The sequence below is a fragment of the Eptesicus fuscus genome, chromosome 7, assembly GCF_027574615.1.
Source record: "Eptesicus fuscus isolate TK198812 chromosome 7, DD_ASM_mEF_20220401, whole genome shotgun sequence".
Classification (NCBI taxonomy): domain Eukaryota; kingdom Metazoa; phylum Chordata; class Mammalia; order Chiroptera; family Vespertilionidae; genus Eptesicus; species Eptesicus fuscus.
This window is the reverse complement of record NC_072479.1, coordinates 40,303,840-40,323,585: the sequence shown is the minus strand read 5'-3', so window position 1 is coordinate 40,323,585 and position 19,746 is coordinate 40,303,840. Positions and strand designations below refer to the sequence as shown.

General features: G+C 45.8%; 1 protein-coding gene across 1 annotated transcript in view; it reads left to right on the top strand.

Annotated features, from left to right (window-relative positions):
* Positions 1-19,746, top strand: part of TPH2 (tryptophan hydroxylase 2) — a 96,205-nt gene that overhangs the window by 15,485 nt on the left and 60,974 nt on the right. The window contains exon 6 of the mRNA XM_008155543.3: positions 18,049-18,245. Within this exon, the coding sequence (XP_008153765.1) occupies positions 18,049-18,245 (197 nt within the window). The remainder of the gene's footprint in view (positions 1-18,048; positions 18,246-19,746) is intronic.

The window sequence follows — 19,746 nt, the reverse complement described above, 5'->3', positions numbered from 1 at the left end:
TGTGTGGGGGGGCGGTAGTTATTTCAATCTATCGTACTGTCCTGGAAAGAGGCCCCGAGCTCTGACTTTAATATGCCCCTCTCGTTTGCTTAAGTTGATTTTGAATATTACTGTGATTGTGTTTGGTTATGAATGCGCTTTCTCCTGGTTGAAATTAAGGCGGTACATGAACCTCATATTCTGCTCATGGGGCTGCCTCCTTTGTGCTTTCCTTATTTATTTATTTATCTTTTTAGTCCATGGAATCTGAAATGCAAATAAGTAAAAGCAAATGTCAGTGGGTAAGGTAAACAAGAGCGTTTCAACATGTCATAATTTGCTTTAATTAAAGTTGGAAAATTCCCCAATTTTCCAAGGAAACTCATTTGATTTAAATCCCAGGGATCCACCCTAGCTGGTTTGGCTCAGTGGATAGAGCATCCGTCCACAGACTAAAGGGTCCTGGGTTCAGTTCTGGTCGGGGCATGGACCTCAGTTATAGGCTCGATCCTTAGTACTGGTTGGGCACATGTGGGAGGCAACCAATTGATGTGTCTTTCACATCGATGTTTCTCTCTCTCTCTCTCTCTCTCTCTCTCTCTCTCTCTCTCTCTCTCCCACTCTCTAAAATTCAATGGAGCCCACTGGCATGGTTCAGTGGTTGAGTGTCGACCTATGAACCTGGAGGTCATGGTTCGATTCCTGGTCAGGGCACATGCCTGGGTTGGGGGTTCTACCCCCAGTGTGGGGTGTGCATGAGGCAGCCAATCAATGATTCTCTCTCATCATTAATGTTTCTCTCTCTCCCCTTCCCTTCCTCTCTGAAATTATATATATATATATATATATATATATATATATATATATATATATATATATTTTTAAAATCAATGGAAAAATATCCTCGGGTGAGGATTAACAAAAAACCAAAACAGAGCAAAAAACAAATCCAGGGATCCAAATGGTTCCTTGACATCTCTCAGCCTCAGCATTCTCCTCTGTAAAATAAAGATAGCAGTATCTCTCTGCCTCTCCCCTGGGAGTATTTTAAGGATTAAATGAAATCAGTGGAGCATTGCCATGCAATGCACTTTACTATTAACTTTATCAAAACAATAATCACCACCTCCAGACCAAAAGTCTGGGGTTTACTCAGACCCCTGACCTGCTTGTAAGGCTTCAGTTAGTTTCTCCAATTTCTCTTTCAATCTGAGAGGGTGTGTGTGGAGTAATTAAGAGTTGTAGAAGTTACAGCTGAACGCCTGGGGTGAACTCCAGCTTTATCACTACCAGCCAAGGGACACCTGCAAGTTATTTGTCTTCTGTGCCTCAGTTTCCTTATATGTAAAATAGGGATAACCCTACTTCTGCTTTAGAGAATGATTGTAAAGGTTAAATGAGCTAATATACTAACAACACTTAGAATATTGCACAGGAAATGCTACTTTAAGTATTTGCTAATCCTACTTAATAAAAGGGTAATATGCAAATAACCATTACTCTGCTACGCCCACGATTGGGCCGGTGGGAGGCAGGGGGGCGGGACTCGGGGTGGCCTATCCAGCCGTTGAGAGGCGCCGGAGGCTTTTGACCTGGTGCACGAGCGGATACCCAGCTCCCCTGCCATCGAAAGCGGGGAGCTGGGTGTCCACTCTGGCTCCAGGCCAAAAGCCCCCAGCGGGTACACGAGCAGACACCCAGCTCCCCTGCCATCGAAAGCGGGGAGCTGGGTGTCTCTCTGTGCATACGGAGAGACTATAAGATGCCAAGAAAGAAACCACTACTAAGGAAAGGACTCAAAAACTAAAACTATGGAACTTACAGGTAAAGAAATAGGAGAAAATCTTTGCTACTTTGGAGGTAGCTAGATAGCTTAGAAGGACATAGGAAACACTAACCATAAAAAAGTAATTATTAGATTTGTTAAAATTAACATCTTCTCTTGAAAAAAGACACCATTATGAAAATAAAAAGGCAAGTCATAGGGAGAAATTATTCACAATACGTATGTCTGAAACAGACTTTTATGGAGAATATCTATGAAGCAGTCTTTCAATTCAATGGTAAGAATACAGACAACCCAATGTTCAAAATGTGCAAAAGATTTGAACAGACACATCACAAAAATAAGATCTATACCATCATGTGATGATTAATATCATTAGTCATAAGGGAAATGTGGATTAAGCCTCAGTGATTTTCTACAAAACACACTAGAAAGGCTAAAATTAAAAAGACTGACAATAACAAGTATTGGCAAGTATGAGGAGCCACTACAACTCTCATGTAGGTGGGAGTATAAACTGTTGCACCCACTTTGGAAAGTGTATTGACAGTTTCTTAGAAAGGTAAACATTCCCTTACCATAGACCCAGCAATGTTACCTCTTGGTATTTAAAATAAATCAATAAATCATAACATTTGTTCACACAAGGATTTGTACACAGATGTCCATTGTAATCCTATATAATAAAGAGCTAATATGCTAATTAGACCAGATGGCAGAACAACCTTCCAGAACGATCAGTGGGCGGGGCTGTGAGGTAGCTGGGGCCACAAGGCAGCCGGGGCTTCGAGGGCTGAGTTCCTTGCACAAATTTTGTGCATCGGGCCTCTAGTCTATAATAATAAAAGTGTAATATGCTAATTAGACCAGACAGCTGAATGACCTTCTAGTCATCACTCCAGACATCCTTCTGGATGAAGTCGCCATGGCTGGGGCCAAGGCAGAGGCAGTTAGGGGCAAACAGGCAGGCAGGCAAGTGGTTAGGGGCGATCAAGCAGGCAAGCAGAGTGGTTAGGGGTGATCAGGTAGGCAGGCAGGCGAGCTGTTAGGAGCAAGCGATCCCGGATTGAGAAAGGGATGTCTGACTGCCAGGTTAGGCCCAATCCCATGGCAGTCGGACATCCCCCGAGGGGTCCTGGATTGCAAGAGGGTGCAGGCCGAATTTCATGCACCAGGCCTCTAGTATTTTTATAACATTCATTGTCTCACTTCAACCGATCTCGCCTTTTTCTCTACCATCTCCCAATCTTTTTATTACCTTTAATACCCTTCTCCACCACCTTGGCCAAGACTTTCTATAAGCCCTGAAGTCTGTCTGATTATTACACTGTATTATTTATCACTGTGTAACAAACCACCCCTACACTGAGCAGTTTAAAACAGCAAATACTTAGTATCTCACAAAGTTTCTCAGGGTCAGGAATCAGGGGAGCAGCTTGGCTGGGTGGCTCTGGGTCAGGGTTTCCCAGGAGGCTGGAGTCAGAGTGTTGACCAGAGAAGCAGTCATGTGAGGGCTGGGCTGGGGCTGGGAGACGTTTCCAACTTGGGCACGCACATGGCTGTGGCAGAGGCCACAGTTTCTGGCAACGTGGGCTTCTCCACAGGGCTGCCTGAGTGCCCTCAAATCAAGTGATCCAAAGAGATCAAGGAAGAATCCATCTAACCTTAGAAGTGATATACCATCACTCCTGATGAATTGTATTGGTTTTATGTGTGAGGGGATTGCACCTGGGCAGGAATACCAGCAGGTGGGGCTCACTGGGAATGGTCTTGGAAATTGGTGAGGACATACATTTAATTTGTGTTCGATATTGTTTCTGTAAGACCCTCCCTAACTGCTCTTCCACAATGGGTACTCACGCACTGTCTTTAGAACTAATCTACAGAAGGCAGGAGTAGCATGGTGTAGCACAGTGATGGGCAACCTTTTGAGCTTGGTGTGTCAAACTTCGCCAAAAAACTGAGCATAACTCGGGTAGTGTGTCACTTTGAGGAAAAAACATTATTTCGCAAATGTTGCATCCTCAGGAGCAGCAAATGTTTCATCCTCGGCATGCAGCCGCCTCAGCGGCCGCGTGTCATCAGAAATGGCTACGCGTGTCAGTGCTGACACGCGTGTCATAGGTTCACCATCACTGGTGTAGCAGAAGGTGGAACAGAATGTACAGACGTTGGAGCTAGACAGAACTGGCTTTGAATTTCTGCCCCCCTCACAAGCTCTGCAGCCATGAGCATTGACCTAGTCTCCCTGAGTCTCAGCGCTCTCATCTTAATGTGTACCTGGTATCGTTGGGAGGATTAGCAATGATTACAGAGCCCAGATGCGGACTGGTGCAAGCTGGTGTGGAATCTATGATAATGTGATTATTATCATCACGGTTAAGTTGCTAATGGTTCCTTAGTTCCATATAACCATTTGTTAAGCTCATTTAAACTGAGTAAAGGACTTTAAGGAGTGAATGAATTAAGGAATTTTTGGCTCCATGGTGGGCTGGGTTAAAAAGGAGCTTTTCAAAAAATCGGTGTGTGTGTGTGTGTGTGTGCGCGCACACACTTTCAGTTTCACGTAACTCACGCACACAGCTTGCTTCTTCAGCCTGACAAAGTGACCATCTGCACGGCCTTCCCAGGTCAGTGAGTCTCAGCTACGGTTAGGGGGTCCAGGTGGGGGCTGCGCTGGGTGGGCAGCATCCATGAATGGCTGATGGTGGTAGAAGTGTTCACCATAGGTGGACCTCTTAGCTGGCTTACTTGGGTAGCTTCCTTTAGTTAAATTCTGGCCCCATGCTGGACCCGTGTTAAACACACTGCTTATGTTCTCTCACTTAACCTCACAGTAAGCCTCAGAGACAGGTGGCATTATCGCACTTGGTTTGAAGGTGAGGAAACTGAGGTTCAGCGGCATTGAGAGACTTGCAAAAGGTGACACAGCTGATTGTCATCCACATAAACACCAGTTTTTATTGCTTTAATTTCTCCAAAATTGAGCAGTAAATTGAACACTAGAACCAAAGCAAATATCTGTAGTCCTAGGTTTATTTCCCAGATGACCAGAACAGTTTCGGAATAAGGTCGCTCTCAGGGGTTTCCAGTGTGCCTCTCTGATGGAATCTAAACCTCTCCTTAGCGCAAGAAGCCAGATTGTTTCTTCCTTTTTTTTTTGAAAGTGGCTGTAACACTTCACTTGCCATACGTGTTTTCATACACAAGTTGAAAATAACTGAAACAACTAAGTAAGTGACTTGGAATTTTAAGAAGTCATTCTCTACACAGAATTCTCAGTGTATTTGAGATGCATCGTTCTTGTATGTATTTGATACACTTCAGATTTTATGCAGCCAGGACGCAAACCAGCCCTGTCTGGCTCCGAGGCTACGTGCTGTCTCTCGTGGAGTGCGTGGGACGTCTGCCTGGCGCTGGCCGGCGGCCCCACCTCCTCGCCCTGCGCAGCAATTGCGCTCGCCTCTCAGGCCCTGTGCTCCCCTCCTGCGGGAAGCCTGACCCTCGTGGGGTGTATCATGGATGGAAATAAACACAGCTGGGCTGAGGCTTGAAAAACAATGTTCGAGATTTGTCTTTCTCTGGCTTTTTCTGGTTGCTAGCCTATTTATGTCTTGATTTTTTGATTGACAAAATTGCACCCTTTGAGATTCATTTGCTCCGAGGGTAGGTACACAGCTAAACAGAGACTAAAACAAAACAGCCCCAAATGGAGACTCGCGTATTGAAAAGTGCAATCACCAGCCCAGCAGGCACATTCAATTTGGGTGAGCTTGTGAATATTCCACTCAGCGCCATTTCACAGGGAGCTCTCTCTCATGCAACAGGGAACGGTGATGAGATTCTAACCTCCTCTCCCCATCAAAGCAGAGAAGGGCATTTCCCCCTGCTACCCTCCTGCCTCTACCCACAGCCCCAAATACCACTTGCTGTCATAACAAAGCCCTCTGGGACTGAGATTCAGTCATATGCCATGCATTTTAAGATGCTGGATCAGATACGAATTATGGAACGGATGAGCCTTGGAATAAACATATTGGGCTTCTGAGCCAGCACCTCACTTCTCAGCAGATCTTCTCAGTTTCCTCTTTTCCTTAGATGACTCGGCAGGAGTCAGCCACAGGTTGACAAAGGAAAGGAAGGAGGTGGGTGATCAGAGACAACGGTAGGCTCCCTGGAGTAGAAGTGTTGGCCAGGTATCGGGTAGAGCTGTTTGCCGCTCTGCCTCTGACCTCCCCATGCCCAGCGTTAAAACAACTCTCACAGCCGAAAGGTTTTCTGCGGGAAAGGGGGTCTGGAGCCCTATGCTGGCCAGAAAAGGACCAGGTGCTGGGGCCTGCGGACCGAACCAGCAGCCGCAGAGCATCACGGACAGGCAACGTGTGCCCTGTGCTGGAGCTGCCGGGCGCTTTCACACGTTAGGGTTTGGGGAAGAAAGATGTAAGTTCTGAAAGAATTTACCTTGGCTACAGATGAGGAGGGTGGGCGGGAGAGAGTGAAGCGGGGCAGTTCTAGGCTAGATGCATGGTCTGTAACAAGGAAACATTTGCCACTTTTGATGGGTGGTAGGCAGCAGTCCTGACCGTTCACCCGCAAGCAGGGTCTGGCGTCTAGTGGGCGGCTAATCGGTGGCCTGGAGGGTGATGCAGAACTCCCACAGACATTCAGGAGTGTGAGCAGTCTTTTGTTAGTTAGTTGTTCCACAGCTACTAACTGGTTAACCATCCTTGTCTGTTTCTCTTACTCTCGGCCTTTGCTGTAATTTAATGTAGGACGCCTCAGAATTTTCTCTTGTTACCAGTTCTGTGCATATTGGGGCTTCCCCACTCCCAGGCAGCTGTGACGCCTTGGCTTTTGTTTGGGCTGCGGGATTACCATTCATTGCACAGTTTTTTCCTAGGAGGCATTTGCAATTATTGCAACTTGCAGAAAAATAACTGGGGTGGCTCCACCTCTGCACCTTTCCAGAAATTTTCGTTGACCTTAGCATTTCTCATTTCATGCGAGAAGAGGCATGATTTATGGGTCCTGCTTGGTTTCAGAATGTAGCTTAAAGGAATACATTACTAACAGGAGTCCTGAGTGCTACATTACCTATTTTTAGATAGGCGAATCTTAATTGGAAACAAAACAAATAGAAGGCAGAGGAAGAACGAAAGGGAAAAGTTATGCTTTCTTAACAGGGAAAAAACAACAACAACTTAATGGGGGGAGGGGGGCGTGGTTGCAAGTTTTTATCCTTAACGACGAGTTCCTCATCAGTTTCATTGGCAGTTGGTCACCTTGATGAATTGTGGGCTCTATTGTGTTGTGGGCCCAAGGTTTAATTTTTTATCTTCTCTGTCTTTTTGAGAAGAGGCACCTTAGAAGGCAAATATGTTTTCTTCTCGACCGAGCTAATTTTATCCCGTTTCATTATCCTCCATTGATTTGCTTTCCCGGGTTTTGAATGAAGCTGAGATATATGTGGCTGTTTGGGTACTTTGTGACTCCTGCGTAAACACTAGCTGTTGATACTTTAATTTCTTTGAAATGGAGCGGTAAATTGAAAAGTAGAACAAAACCAAATAGTTGTAGTACTGGGGTCATTTCCCAGACGACTGGAATAGTTTCCGAAGAAGGTCACATTAGGGGTTCTAAGAGAATCTAAATATCGCTCTCTGCCCTAGGCCACACCCTTTCTTTCTTAAAAAAATAAAGTCGGCCGTAGCAACTTCGGTTTGACACAGGTGGAATCAATCAAGTTGAAAACAAGAGCAACAGAATTAAATGGCTCGGGTTTTTAAAAAGTTATTCTGCTCCACAGAATTCTCAGTGTACATGAGTTCTTGTAAGTATTTAAAAGATCAGGCTTTATGGGAGAACCATTTTCGTGCCAAGTGTTTCTCTCTACCCGAGGTTCAGCTCAATGGTGGAAAGGAAGGGAGCCTGAGAGTCACAAAGAAAAACAAAAGGGAAAATTGGTTTGGAAAAGGTTTCTCCTTTTCATGTTGGGGGCTTGATGGGTTTGTTAGATGTGCATAAATGCCTCTGTGGGATGCTGTCTGATGACAGTATGGCTCCCACAGCTGTGAGAAACATGAACACAGTACGGCCGGGTATTACTCACAAGGCCAGAAGCTGCACCAAATTCTAACGTTTCACAGGGAACGAGGTATGAGTATTTTTACGGTAGAATGATTCCCACGAACTTGAAAGATTAAAATTACTTCCACAAGTCCTGTCCAAGAGCTGAGTGGATTTACTCAAAGGACTGCTGCTTTGTCATCTCCAGACCTATTTCTGGCCCTGCAGGGAAGTGATGAAATTTTATTCATTTCTGTACACCCGGAGGAGGAGACCCAACTATACTGAGTACCCATTAGCTACGAGGCATTGGCCCAGGCGCTTCGCTGATGACATGTCTTTGGATCTCCTCAGTGTTGTGCAGTTGTCTTATTCCCCTCTGTTTCAAATGAGGAAGCCGAGGCCAAACTCAATGCAGGATACTATTAGGGACTCAGTCCCTTGCAGTGAGGTGTATTGGTTGATTGGGATCTCTAAATCCGAGTCCTTGCTATGCCAGTTACTGGCTGACTGATCTTGGGAAGATCACCAAGCCTCAGTTTCCCAACCATAAAATGGGGATGCACACAGTCATTTTATCAGCCTAGGAGGTGAGCAGCATGTGACATAATCCATGTCATGTGCTGTTATATTATTGTGATTGTTATAGTTAAATAGATGAATGAATGAGTGAGTGGGTGCTATTATTAGGCCATGAACTGTAGAATAACTGCATGCCCACATGCACCCTTGAAAGAGGTGGGGCCCTGTAGTTAGTAATATTCTGTCCCTGAGTGTCCAGATGCAAGATGTGTGGGATTGAAAGTGGCCTCTGGGAGACCCCAGCCTGGGTCTCTTCATCCTAGCGGCCTGAGACTGTTGATTGCTACTGATTTTAAAATCTTTTCTGGATGGCCTTCTTTGAGGTTGTTGAGCATGCACATTTTAATGGCTGTTTGACCCATTGTTGTTGCTGTTGATGTTTAATCTCATGGTAGTTTTGGCAGGAGAAAATCACTCCTCTTGAATGTGCAGAGGGCTTTCTGCAAGGTGAGGAAATGGCGGGAAGCCCTATCCTGGGGCACAGGATAAATAAAAACAAATAATTTCCCGGAGTTAAAGCGCCTCTCTCCCCGAGGCTCCCTGGGTACAGTAGTTTGTTTTCATTATGTCTCTTACTAAGGCAGCACCAATATTAACAATAGGAACAAAACAGACGCACATTTTTTGCTTTCTAACATTGGAAAGTTCCTTAGGGCCCATAGACTCATTTAGGAAAATTCATGTGCACAAAACTCATTTGCAAAAGCAAATAAAATATGTGATCACAAATGCTCTTTCCCTGACTGGCCTGGGGGACCTGCTGGAAATGAACATGTGCCTTGATGGTTACACACATAGCTGAGCTGACGCAGGCCGCCAGTCTCCTCATCGAATGAACCCTATTGAGCCACTTTATGTCAGACAACTTGAATGACTGGAAAGCTTGGTACAGCTCAGCTGGTTGTTAAGTCACTGTAGTGATTTGTGAGTTCCTTTTTGAAAAACAATATTTAATCATCATGCCCTATGGCTTTGAAAATATCTTTTTTTTTTTTTTTTAAATATCTTTGCAAGTTCATTCATTAAGATGTCCAGCCAAGGAAACAGGTCTGTGTTTAGTCAGGCTTGGCTTTATGTCCCTTTGGATTGTACATGCTGCTTTCTTTCCTGATAAAATTTTTGGCTGCAAGTGTGATGGGTGACAGTGCCTGGGAAACCTGAGTTGAGATCATTAGAAAGAAAGGAAACCTTACTTGTAAACTATGTAGTACATAAGGATAAATGAAGCTACCAGCAATCTGATTAAAATCTCAAAGTCTCTGAGCTGCTTTTTCCATAGCAATTAAAGTATATGAACAACTACGATTTTCTCAACCTTTATATCTGTGGCTTATTTTGGCCTAGTTGGTTGATTTGCTTATTCCACAAATATTATTTACTGAACAGCTATGTATTCCAGGCTCTTCTCTGGGTGGCAGAGATATAAAAATGAGCAAAGCAAACAAAATCCTTGTCTTCAAGAAGCATATATTGTAACGGGGCAATAGATTTAGCAGAGTAATATTTTAAGAAATTTTACTTCTTTTTTACCCTTGGGTATTACTGATAGTATTTTGTTATAAACTAGAGGCCCAGTGCACAGATTTGTGCACATTGAAAGGAAATTAATTAGAAGGTGGCCAGCGAGGCGGGACTGGGTGAGACGGGCCCGACACGCCCTGGAGCCAACCTCCCGCGGTCCCTCCCTGGCTGGCCACACCTGGGGAAGCTCCGGGGCTCAAAGGGTGTCTGTGGAGTGAATGGGGTCCCTCCGGCAGGTGGGGTCCCTCGGCCTGGCCTGCAGGGATCGGGCTGAAACCGGCAGTCTGACATCCCCCAAGGGGTCCAGGAGTACGAGAGGGCACTCTGCAAAGTTGCTGTCACTCGGCAGCTCCTGCGTTGAGCATCTGCCTCCTGGTGGTCAGTGTGCGTCATACCTACCAGCTGGTCGGCTGGTCGCTTAGCCTTTTATATATATAGATTGAGTGTCCATTATGGTCTGAATTCTGAAGTGTAATTTTATCAAATGTGGGAGCCTTAGAGTTCTCCCATGGACTCTTAGAAATCAGTAGGAAAAAAAAAGGCATTTGCTTTATGGTATAACTATAATGGAATCCATCCATTCCACTTAGGATATACCATATATATATTTTTCCTGGCTTGTGCCACATTAAAAAAATATATATTTTTATTGATTTTAGAAAGGAAAGGAGAGGGAGGGAGAGATAGAAACATTAACGATGAGAGAGAATCATTGATTGGCTGCCTCCTGCACGCCCCACACTGGGGATGGAGCCTGCAACTCAGGCATGAGCCCTTGGTGGGAATCGAACCCAGGACCCTTCAGTCCGCAGGCTGACGCTCTATCCACTGAGCCAAACAGGCTAGGGTGTGGCCACATTTTTTCCAGTCTCAGAGACATAAGCCATCTTCCTGTTGAACACTCACTGACTACATGGCTCCACTCTGGAGACGCCTGGCTGCAGGTGGCACATGTTCATGATGGCGGTACCAACCAGCAGAGTACTGGGTGGCATTATGGTTCCCAGCTAGAGTAAGAGTCATAAGAACTGACTGACATTTTTGCACACTGCTGTGTCACCTCAGTTGTGAGACATGTAACAAGCAGCACATTTTGTGAATGCTAAGTGTTTCTTTTAAATTAAATTAGGCCAAAATAAAGATTATGCTATAATAATGTTAAAATAATGTTGTTGTTCTATACTCTTCTGTGCTTTCTTGGATGAGTAGGAAAGACGATGAATTACCGATAGCTCCTTGGGGATGGTGCAGAATTCAGGGTATGCTCATTGAGGAGCGTGGCACATTCGTCGCATAGTTCAAGGAGCAACAAAGATAGAGACCTCCTGTCTTCAAAGTTTCCCCATAATCCTCCAGAGGCTCTAACAGGCTAGACCCTTAGAGGACCTGCTAATTGTCAATGAGCTGCAAAGTTGATGGAACTTTACATTCACCTCCTCTCCGTTGCCTGCTGCCATCCCCAGGGGGAAATGTCAATCAAGAGAGAAATGTCTAAGATGGGGAAGGAGGGAAAAGATGAGGCAGAGATGAAACAATCTATTCCAGGCAGATGAGCAGCTCTTAATATATATATATATATATATATATATATATATATATATATATATGTATACATATATATTATATATATGTATACATATATATATATATATATTTTATTGATTTTTTACAGAGAGGAAGAGAGAGGGATAGAGAGTTAGAAACATCGATTAGCTGCCTCCTGCACACTCCCTACTGGGGATGTGCCCGCAACCAAGGTACATGCCCTTGATCGGAATCAAACCTGGGACCCTTGAGTCCGCAGGCCGACACTCTATCCACTGAGCCAAACCGGCTTCGGCGATGAGCAGCTCTTAAATAAGTGAGGCGTCTCCTGCCCCTAGGAACACAAAATGAAATAAAACAGAAAATGAGTTCATTCCTAACTATTTCTATCAGATTCACCCGTCCCCTTAACCAATTCTCTGTGTACCTTCTGCTGTTTGGTCCCTGCCGCCAAGGAAATCCAGCTGTTTTCAAAGAACACAATCCACCTTGTGTTTCAGCCAGTCTTATCATCTTGATGTAAATACTATCAATTGCAGCCTGTCACATTTTCTTCCACTGAATAAGTGCATTGCTTCCCGACACTGGAGCTTCTCTAAAGATAACACAAGCAGCGAAATTGCATCTCACATTAGGCATGCTCACAGCCAGGGCCCCAGGAGGCAGCCGGGACATACCCCATAATCAAATCTTTCCCAACCCCACCAAATTAAAAAAGATACATATAAGGAAAAGAGCTTGCCTGGACCTGCTGGGGGAGAAGATCAAACAGATAGTCAAATCAAATGAAAGCATTGTTGCTTATTCACCTGGCTGTATACAGAACCCCAGCATTTCCGCCTCAGCGGGGTACGTGTCCCTGGATTCCAGTGTCAGAATGGATTTGTTGAACAAACTCTGCTCTAACAAGCTCAGGGCTTCCACAGAAGAGCTATCTGTACCTGCCCCCCAGTGAGGTTTGTCTGTGCACTTTCCACGCTCTCCTCTCTGCAGGGACAAGACAGGCGTTTCAGAATCACGCCCCCCCCCCCCCCCCCCTGCCTCTAGGAAGAGTGGGGTTTAACCTTCCAGGCAGAAAGAGGCCTCCCACGGCCTTCATTGTTTTCTTAGAGAGTTCTTAGTCATCTCTGAGTAACATCCTGCACCAGGGAGTTTTCCCCATTGTCAAGCCTAAATCCCCACCGTGCCCGCCTTCGTCCTCTTCCTAGCACATCTTCCTGAGCACTGGTTCCCTGTGGTGTCTATAAGGCCTCCGCCTCCTCTGGCCAGGGCGCAGAATCTGCCGTGAGCGGAAACCTCTGAGCGACATCTGTTTTTCTCCGGTGACTTAGAGATCTGTGACTAATAATTTTGGTAATTGTTGAGAATTCCAGATCCCAACGAATTCCATTTAAATGGAGGAACCCCCTAGGGACCTAATGATAATGTGTACGTATAATGAGTTTGTTGAAGACTCTCATCTTGTTGGGGTTTAAACCTACATCAAATGGTTTTATTTTCCCCGCTCACTGCGTTCAACTGTATTGTGTTGAATCCTGCTTTCCTGCTGGGAAGCTAGTTTCTTAGCAACGTCCAATTTCCTGTCATTTTCAATTATCAGTGCCGTCTCATTTGGGTATTTAAGACATAGTCCCGTTCATTTAAAAATAGATTAATATCCAACTTGATTCAACGTGTATCCTCTCTCCCCCTCGTTACCTGTAGTGTGGGTGTGTGCGCTCGGCTAGGGAGACACCTTTTCTTTTCTTCCAGGACCTAGTTCCTCTGGAGTGGGGGTTCAGGAGGAAGGGGGGACGTTGAGGGGTTTTTATAGGATTGTTAGAATGTCACAGGCGGGCAGGCCTGAGCCCACACTCACCCTGGTTCAGACAGACTCTTTCTGATGGGGTGATCTATGTTGAAATGGTCTCTGTGTTCCATGCAGTGTTCCATGTAGTTTTCTTGGAGCAAGACCATTCCCTCCCCCCCCACCCACCCCTGCAGATAGGCGCCCCTTTGACCTTGTCAGTGGTCACACCTCCAGGGAAGCGGGCACGCCACAGCTGGGCACGCCTCACACACCTGCCCTTCAATGCCTCTTCTTCAGGGGTGATGGAACCCCTGGCATTCTGCCTGCTAAGAACTCCGCACACTGGAGGGGTGGGGCTTCCCCATCTTCCTCCCAGGCACACCACATTGGGTCCCATGGAAATCTCGATTTCACTGGGCAGCAGGCTCCATGTTAACAGGAATCTCAAATTTCAGATGACACGCGGCAGGGATCCCTCCTCCTCCCCACTGCGTGCCAGACTCGCAGGCTTCCAGACACGCCCCCGGGACTGGCTCTCCAGGGCTCCCCCCTGCGGCAGCACCTGGGACCGCCTGTGCCCCTGCCGCTCAGCAGGAGCCCAGTGGGCCATGTGATGCCAGACTCCACATAGGGCATCGCAGTCCTTATGAAGGATTCTCGTGGCGCAGCCCGCCCTTCTCACTCAGGGAAGGGGGAAGAACCGACCTGTCCCTCCACCCCTGGCCTCCTCACCATCCTACACATCCCTGGTTCTCTGTGAAGACTTGGGTGGGGTCTGGTGTGGGCAGGGTGATCCACAGGACTTGGTGGGCGGTAGGGCCATTTCTGCTGCTGCTTAACAAGCCCTCCAGGGAGATGGTTGGCTCCAGCTGCTGGGGTCTTTCTCTAGAACGTGGAGTATTTAAGTGACTTTAGTTTTGGACCAGAGGAGTGTTTTAGGACATTGATATATATGCATTATAACGTGTGTCCGCAGACAGGTGCGTAATGATACATGGGCATGTATCCTAGGCCCTAAAAAGACCAGGACACTGCTCTGTCATCTTTTTCACAGACGAGTCACAAAACCCCATGAATCCAAAGTACAAGCAAGTGCAATAAACTCTGATTTTCCCCATGACTACAAATCTCAAAGTTTAGAGGAAAATAACACAGGTGTTCCTGCATTCCGTGTTCTCTAAGCACAGGTTTGTTCTGCGGGGGAACTCAGCACTTCATCCCTGTCTTACTGAGAAGGCTCAATGAGTGAATAAATAGGAAAGTATCTACAAAATTATGCAATCTACAAATATATCCGAGCATCATGATTACATATCATTGTATGTGCGATTTTTACACACGAACACACATACCCACAAACCTTGTTTTAGTTTGGTATGTGAAAGTAAGTTGGTGCCTGGAATACCTTTTTTATTTCATTGGTAGGTACTAGTTAATCAAGACTCCAGCCAGTCTCCAGCCAGACTGACTGGGTAGTAAACCTGGTACTATGATTCCAGGCAAATAGCGTAATCTCTCTGAGTCTCATTTCCTCATCTGCAGATAGAGATAATAATAGTGTCTGCCTCATGGAGTTGCTGTGAGAGTGAAATGGGTTAATTCATATAAAAACACTTAGCCTTAAAAAATTGTCTGGCACCACAGTCAGCTCTCAAAGATGAGCTAATATTATATCCCTGTATTAACTCCATAGAAAAATGGGAAATTTCTTATTTTTCCCCCTGTATTTTGGATGTTTTAAATAGAAATTAAATGGATAAAACTAGCCTTTACTTTGTGGTGAAGTTGATTTTTAAACATTTCCCTTAGAGATGACCTGGGGGGAGGGTGGGGGTCCGAGCAGTGTGAGCAATCTCGTGACGTGACGGGCAGTCCGACTTACCTGCGGTTGATCCAGGTAGCAGTTCAATTCTGCATCGCCGTTCACTCAGAAGAGCAGGCTAGTTAGTTACTCAGGCAGGACCAACAAGCAGCAGCAAATGAGAATATACATGACCATCTGTATTTCCAAGATTGCAACTCCAGGCATTCATTACTAAGTGACAGATCGGTATGCCTTTCTTTCTCCCCTAACTCACACTTGTTTTCCTTCTGCTGCTTCCTGTGGGACACAGCCCGCTCCCCTCTGACAGGCTGCGTGTTTGCAGATTGCTATCAAAGGGAAAAGTTTGACCTAACGATTCTTTTCAAATGGCTTCTCAATATTTCATTTATCGTTTCAGCCTCATCGCGTTCTCACCTTCTGACTGTGCACAGCTCTGATTAGCTGTATTGGCTTACCCAACTCAAATTGATTTTGTTGAATTTTCTGGACCGATTGTGTATTTATTTTCCTATGTCCTTTCTATTTTTTTTTTTATCTGTCCATTTCAAGCTTTCCTTCTGAACTCATCCAGATGCTAAGTCTTAGCAGTCTTGACCTTCTCAGCCAATATCCTCCAGGTTGTAATTTATTTGCTATCACTAGCCAAATTTAAACAATGCTAATCTTGTTCTGATTTGGTTTGTATCAGCCCTCCTCTTGGTAGTTAGAAAAAGCAAATATTAATGTCTGGTTCTCTCTTCTGTGTGTGTTATTCCCTCATCCTTCATGTACTGCAGTTAATAAAAAAGAGAATTTGGGGCCCTGGCTGGTGTTGCTCAGTGGTTAGATCACCAGACTGCACACCAAAGGGTCTTGGGTTCGATTCCTGGTCAAGGGCACATACGTGGGTTACAGGTTTGCTCTCCTGCCCCTGGTCCGGGAGCATGCAGGAGTCAACCAATTGATGTGTCTCTCTCACATCGATGTTTTTTCTCTCTCTCTCCCCCTTCCTCCCTCCCTTCCAATCTCTCTAAAAAGCAATGGGAAAAAATCCTCAGGTGAGGATTTAAAAAAATTGGGGCAGTGGGAACCACAATTTTACCTGAATTTTAAACAGAAAGCATTTTGACAAGAACACTGAGTATGTAGAGGGTTGGGGGCAGGGGGCAGTTTGCGAGCCTACTCTGGCTATGGTTCTCTTACCCCGTTTTACCTCTGGGGAGGGGCTGAAGTGGTGGGAAGTGGGGATGGGATGTGGGGGTGTTCTCAGCTGGTGGAAGATGCCCCACAGCATCCCTGAGTGCCTGCCGCTACCTGGGCACAGGCTCCTGTGGTGGCTGGTGCTACAGGCGGGATTCTGTGGACTGCTGGGGTAGAATTCCTAGTTTTCTGTGTATATATTTGGGCTTCCATTCATTGTGTGCATATATTTGCTGACTTCAGGGGCAGAATTTCTGAAAAGTGGCCAGGGTAGGCAGAGGGGAGCGCTGCAGGTGGCTGTTGAGCATGTCGTGAGTGGTTTTCTCAAACCCTAATTTCACTTTCCAAACAGGTATTTTAATCAGAGGCTAAATTCAGATTCTGGACCCTCAAGCCATAGATTGCAAAAGCTCATGTCTGTGTTCCCTTCCAGGTTGCAACAGGAGCTATGCTCCCTCCTCATGGCTGCTGGCTACTGTTAGAGCAGCATTTCTTTCTCTCCTTCCTTCCTGTCGTCAACTTGCAAATCATACCTGGCCAACGAGGCCCAGCTGATGTTGTGCCTCCTCCAGGAAGCTCTCCCTGACCACTCCAGTCCAGGGCCACCTCTCAATAGTCTAAACCAGGCATCAGCACATGCTGTTTGTGGGCCAGGTCTAGCCCACTGCCTGTTTTTGTACAGAAAGTTTTATTAGGACATATAGCTATGTACCTGAGACTAATACAAACTAATATTAAATGTAAACTGCAACTGAAAAATTAAATGCAAAAAAATATGGATAATATGTAAAGAAAACATATAGCTATATGCATTTGTTTAGTACTGTCTATGGCTGCTCTCAAGATCCAGTGGTAGAATTGAACAATCGTGACAGAGACTATATGGCTCACAAGCCTAAAATATTTACTTTCTGGCCCTTTACAGGAAAAGTTTGCTGACCCCTCTCCTCCACTGAGGGGCTTAATGTGCACATCTCTCAGCCTGATGTGTAATAAATGCTCCTATTTTGCAGTTTGCAAAACTCTTTAGTTTTAAACTTAGCATAGTCTTTTAGTATTTCTCAGATATTTTTCTCACTGAACAAATAATCTTAAAATTACACTTGGAGATTGGGGTGAGTTCCCCACACGGGACAAAGAGAACCCACAGGCAATTTTATTTTCAAGTGACAGCATTCATTTGTTACTGTTGTCAGGTGACTGCCGATAAGGCTCCCAGAGCACAGCTTTGTACGGAAAGCGTTCCTTCCAACCCAGAACTCTTACTTGTTACTGATCTCAGAGTAAGAACATAAATCTTATCCAATTTCCATAAGGATGTGTGAAGCTGTAACTTAATCAAACCATTCCTACGGAAGTCTGAAAGCACACACAATTTCAGAAGGTTAGCACTTAACTTTAAAAAATAATACTGATGGGCCCGGCTGGCGTGGCTCAGTGGTTGAGCGTTGACTTATGAACCAGGAGGCCACGGTTCAATTCCCGGTCAGGGCATATGCCTGGGTTGCAAGCTTGGTCCCCAGTGGGGGGTGTTTAGGAGGCAGCGGACTGATGATTCTCTCTCATCATTGATGTTTCTATGTTTCTCCCTCTCCCTTCCTCTCTGAGATCAATAAAAATATATTAAAAAATAATAAAAATACTGATGGGATCCTTTTAGATACTCAGGCATTCCCACTTTGTAAGAATCTGACTTGCGATAGGAATGAAGGCAAGCATACACTTAACTCAGTGACCCAGAGCTAGATTCATTCATTCGTCTTCTCTCCTGCCTAGCGGCCAGCCCATCCCCAGGGTGGAGTACACGGAGGAAGAAACTAAAACTTGGGGCGTTGTATTCCGGGAGCTCTCCAAACTCTACCCCACCCACGCCTGCCGGGAGTACTTGAAAAACTTCCCTCTGCTGACTAAATACTGTGGCTACAGGGAGGACAATGTGCCTCAGCTTGAGGATGTCTCCATGTTCCTGAAAGGTAAGGCGTCACACCGGCTTCCATCCTGGCCAGCATCCTCAGTTGCCTTCCAAGGACATCCTTGTCCCCCTCTGACTCTGATGCTCTCGCCTCCCTCTTATAAGAAGGACCCTTGTAACTACATCAGCTTGGCCTGAATAATCCAGGGTCGGCTCCGCATGTCACATCCGTCACTTATCACATCTGCCAAGTCCACTTGGCCACATAAGGAACCGTATCCACAGGTTCAGGCCATGGATATTTTTGGAGGGCCATTATCCAGCTTACCATGGTCTCTTAAGCGTTGCCACTTCGAGCTTTGTGACCCACTGTGAACCTGTCTTTTCTTCTCACTCCAATGCCACCACTCAAGCTGAAGTCCCTTCACTTTATAAGCTTGACGCCGGTGTCCTCTCCCCTCTACTCTCCTGTTCACTGCTTCCAGATAAAGCGCCCTGTCGCATGCCTTTCTTCCTGGCATCTCTGCTCAGAAGTACCAGTGCCTCTCCTTTGTTTTTATTGGGGTTGGCAAACTCATTTTCCCCCTCCCTGTAAAAGCCCAGATGGTAAATATTTTAGGCTTTGTGGGCCGAGAGGCAAAATGAAGGCTATTATTTAGGTACTTATATAACCATTTAAATATGATGGTTAAAGAATGTAAGAACTATTCCTAGCTCATGGGTGGACAGAAACAGGCTGCAAGCGGGATTTGGACTACAGGCCATAGTGTGCTGAGCTCTGATTTACACGGTCAAGTTCTGAACCGCTCGGCCTCAGTTCAAGGCCCTGACCCAGCTTTCCGAGTTTGTCTCCTGCTATGACTGAGCTGCCCACAGCCCTCTGTTCCAGCTGTGGGCCCTCCACACCTTTGCTCAGGTTCTGCCCCTGGCTAGAAAAGTCAGCCCATTTTCACCTACTCAGATTCTACCTACTCTTTGAGGCTCAGGACAAATCCTGCTCCTCTGTGAATCCTGATCGTAACTGCCTTCCTGAGCTCTCCTAGATCACGTGAGTATCAGGAGGGAGATGGGTGTGGTCTGACAGCTGGTACGCTGAGCACCACACCCAGCACCAGGGACAGTGTGTGTGACTGAGGGACAGAGATGGAGAATCAGATTTGTTATATTGTTTAGCTAGATTACATTTCCCCTCATAGCCTGCCCCTGGCATGCCCCTCTTTGTTTCCCGCAGAGCTATGTGCGTATTACATAGTTACCATGGGCCTGATTGCTCACATAAGGGGATTGCATCCTACTGCATTGTTTCTCAAACCCCTGGAATTAGAACACCAGCCCATGAGTTTTGCCATATCTGTCTCCCAGCTTAGCATTTTTCTTACGAGAGGTGGAATAGCATATAGCACGGATTCTGGAGGAGCCTGCGTGCAGCCAGCTCCTAGCTCTGCGGCCTTAGATGAGTCACTTACCCTCTCTGTGCCTCTGGGTTTCTTCTCTGTGAATGAACATAATACTTTTATCTAGCTCACGAGGGTTGGGAGGGGAAACTAACCAATATAACTTAA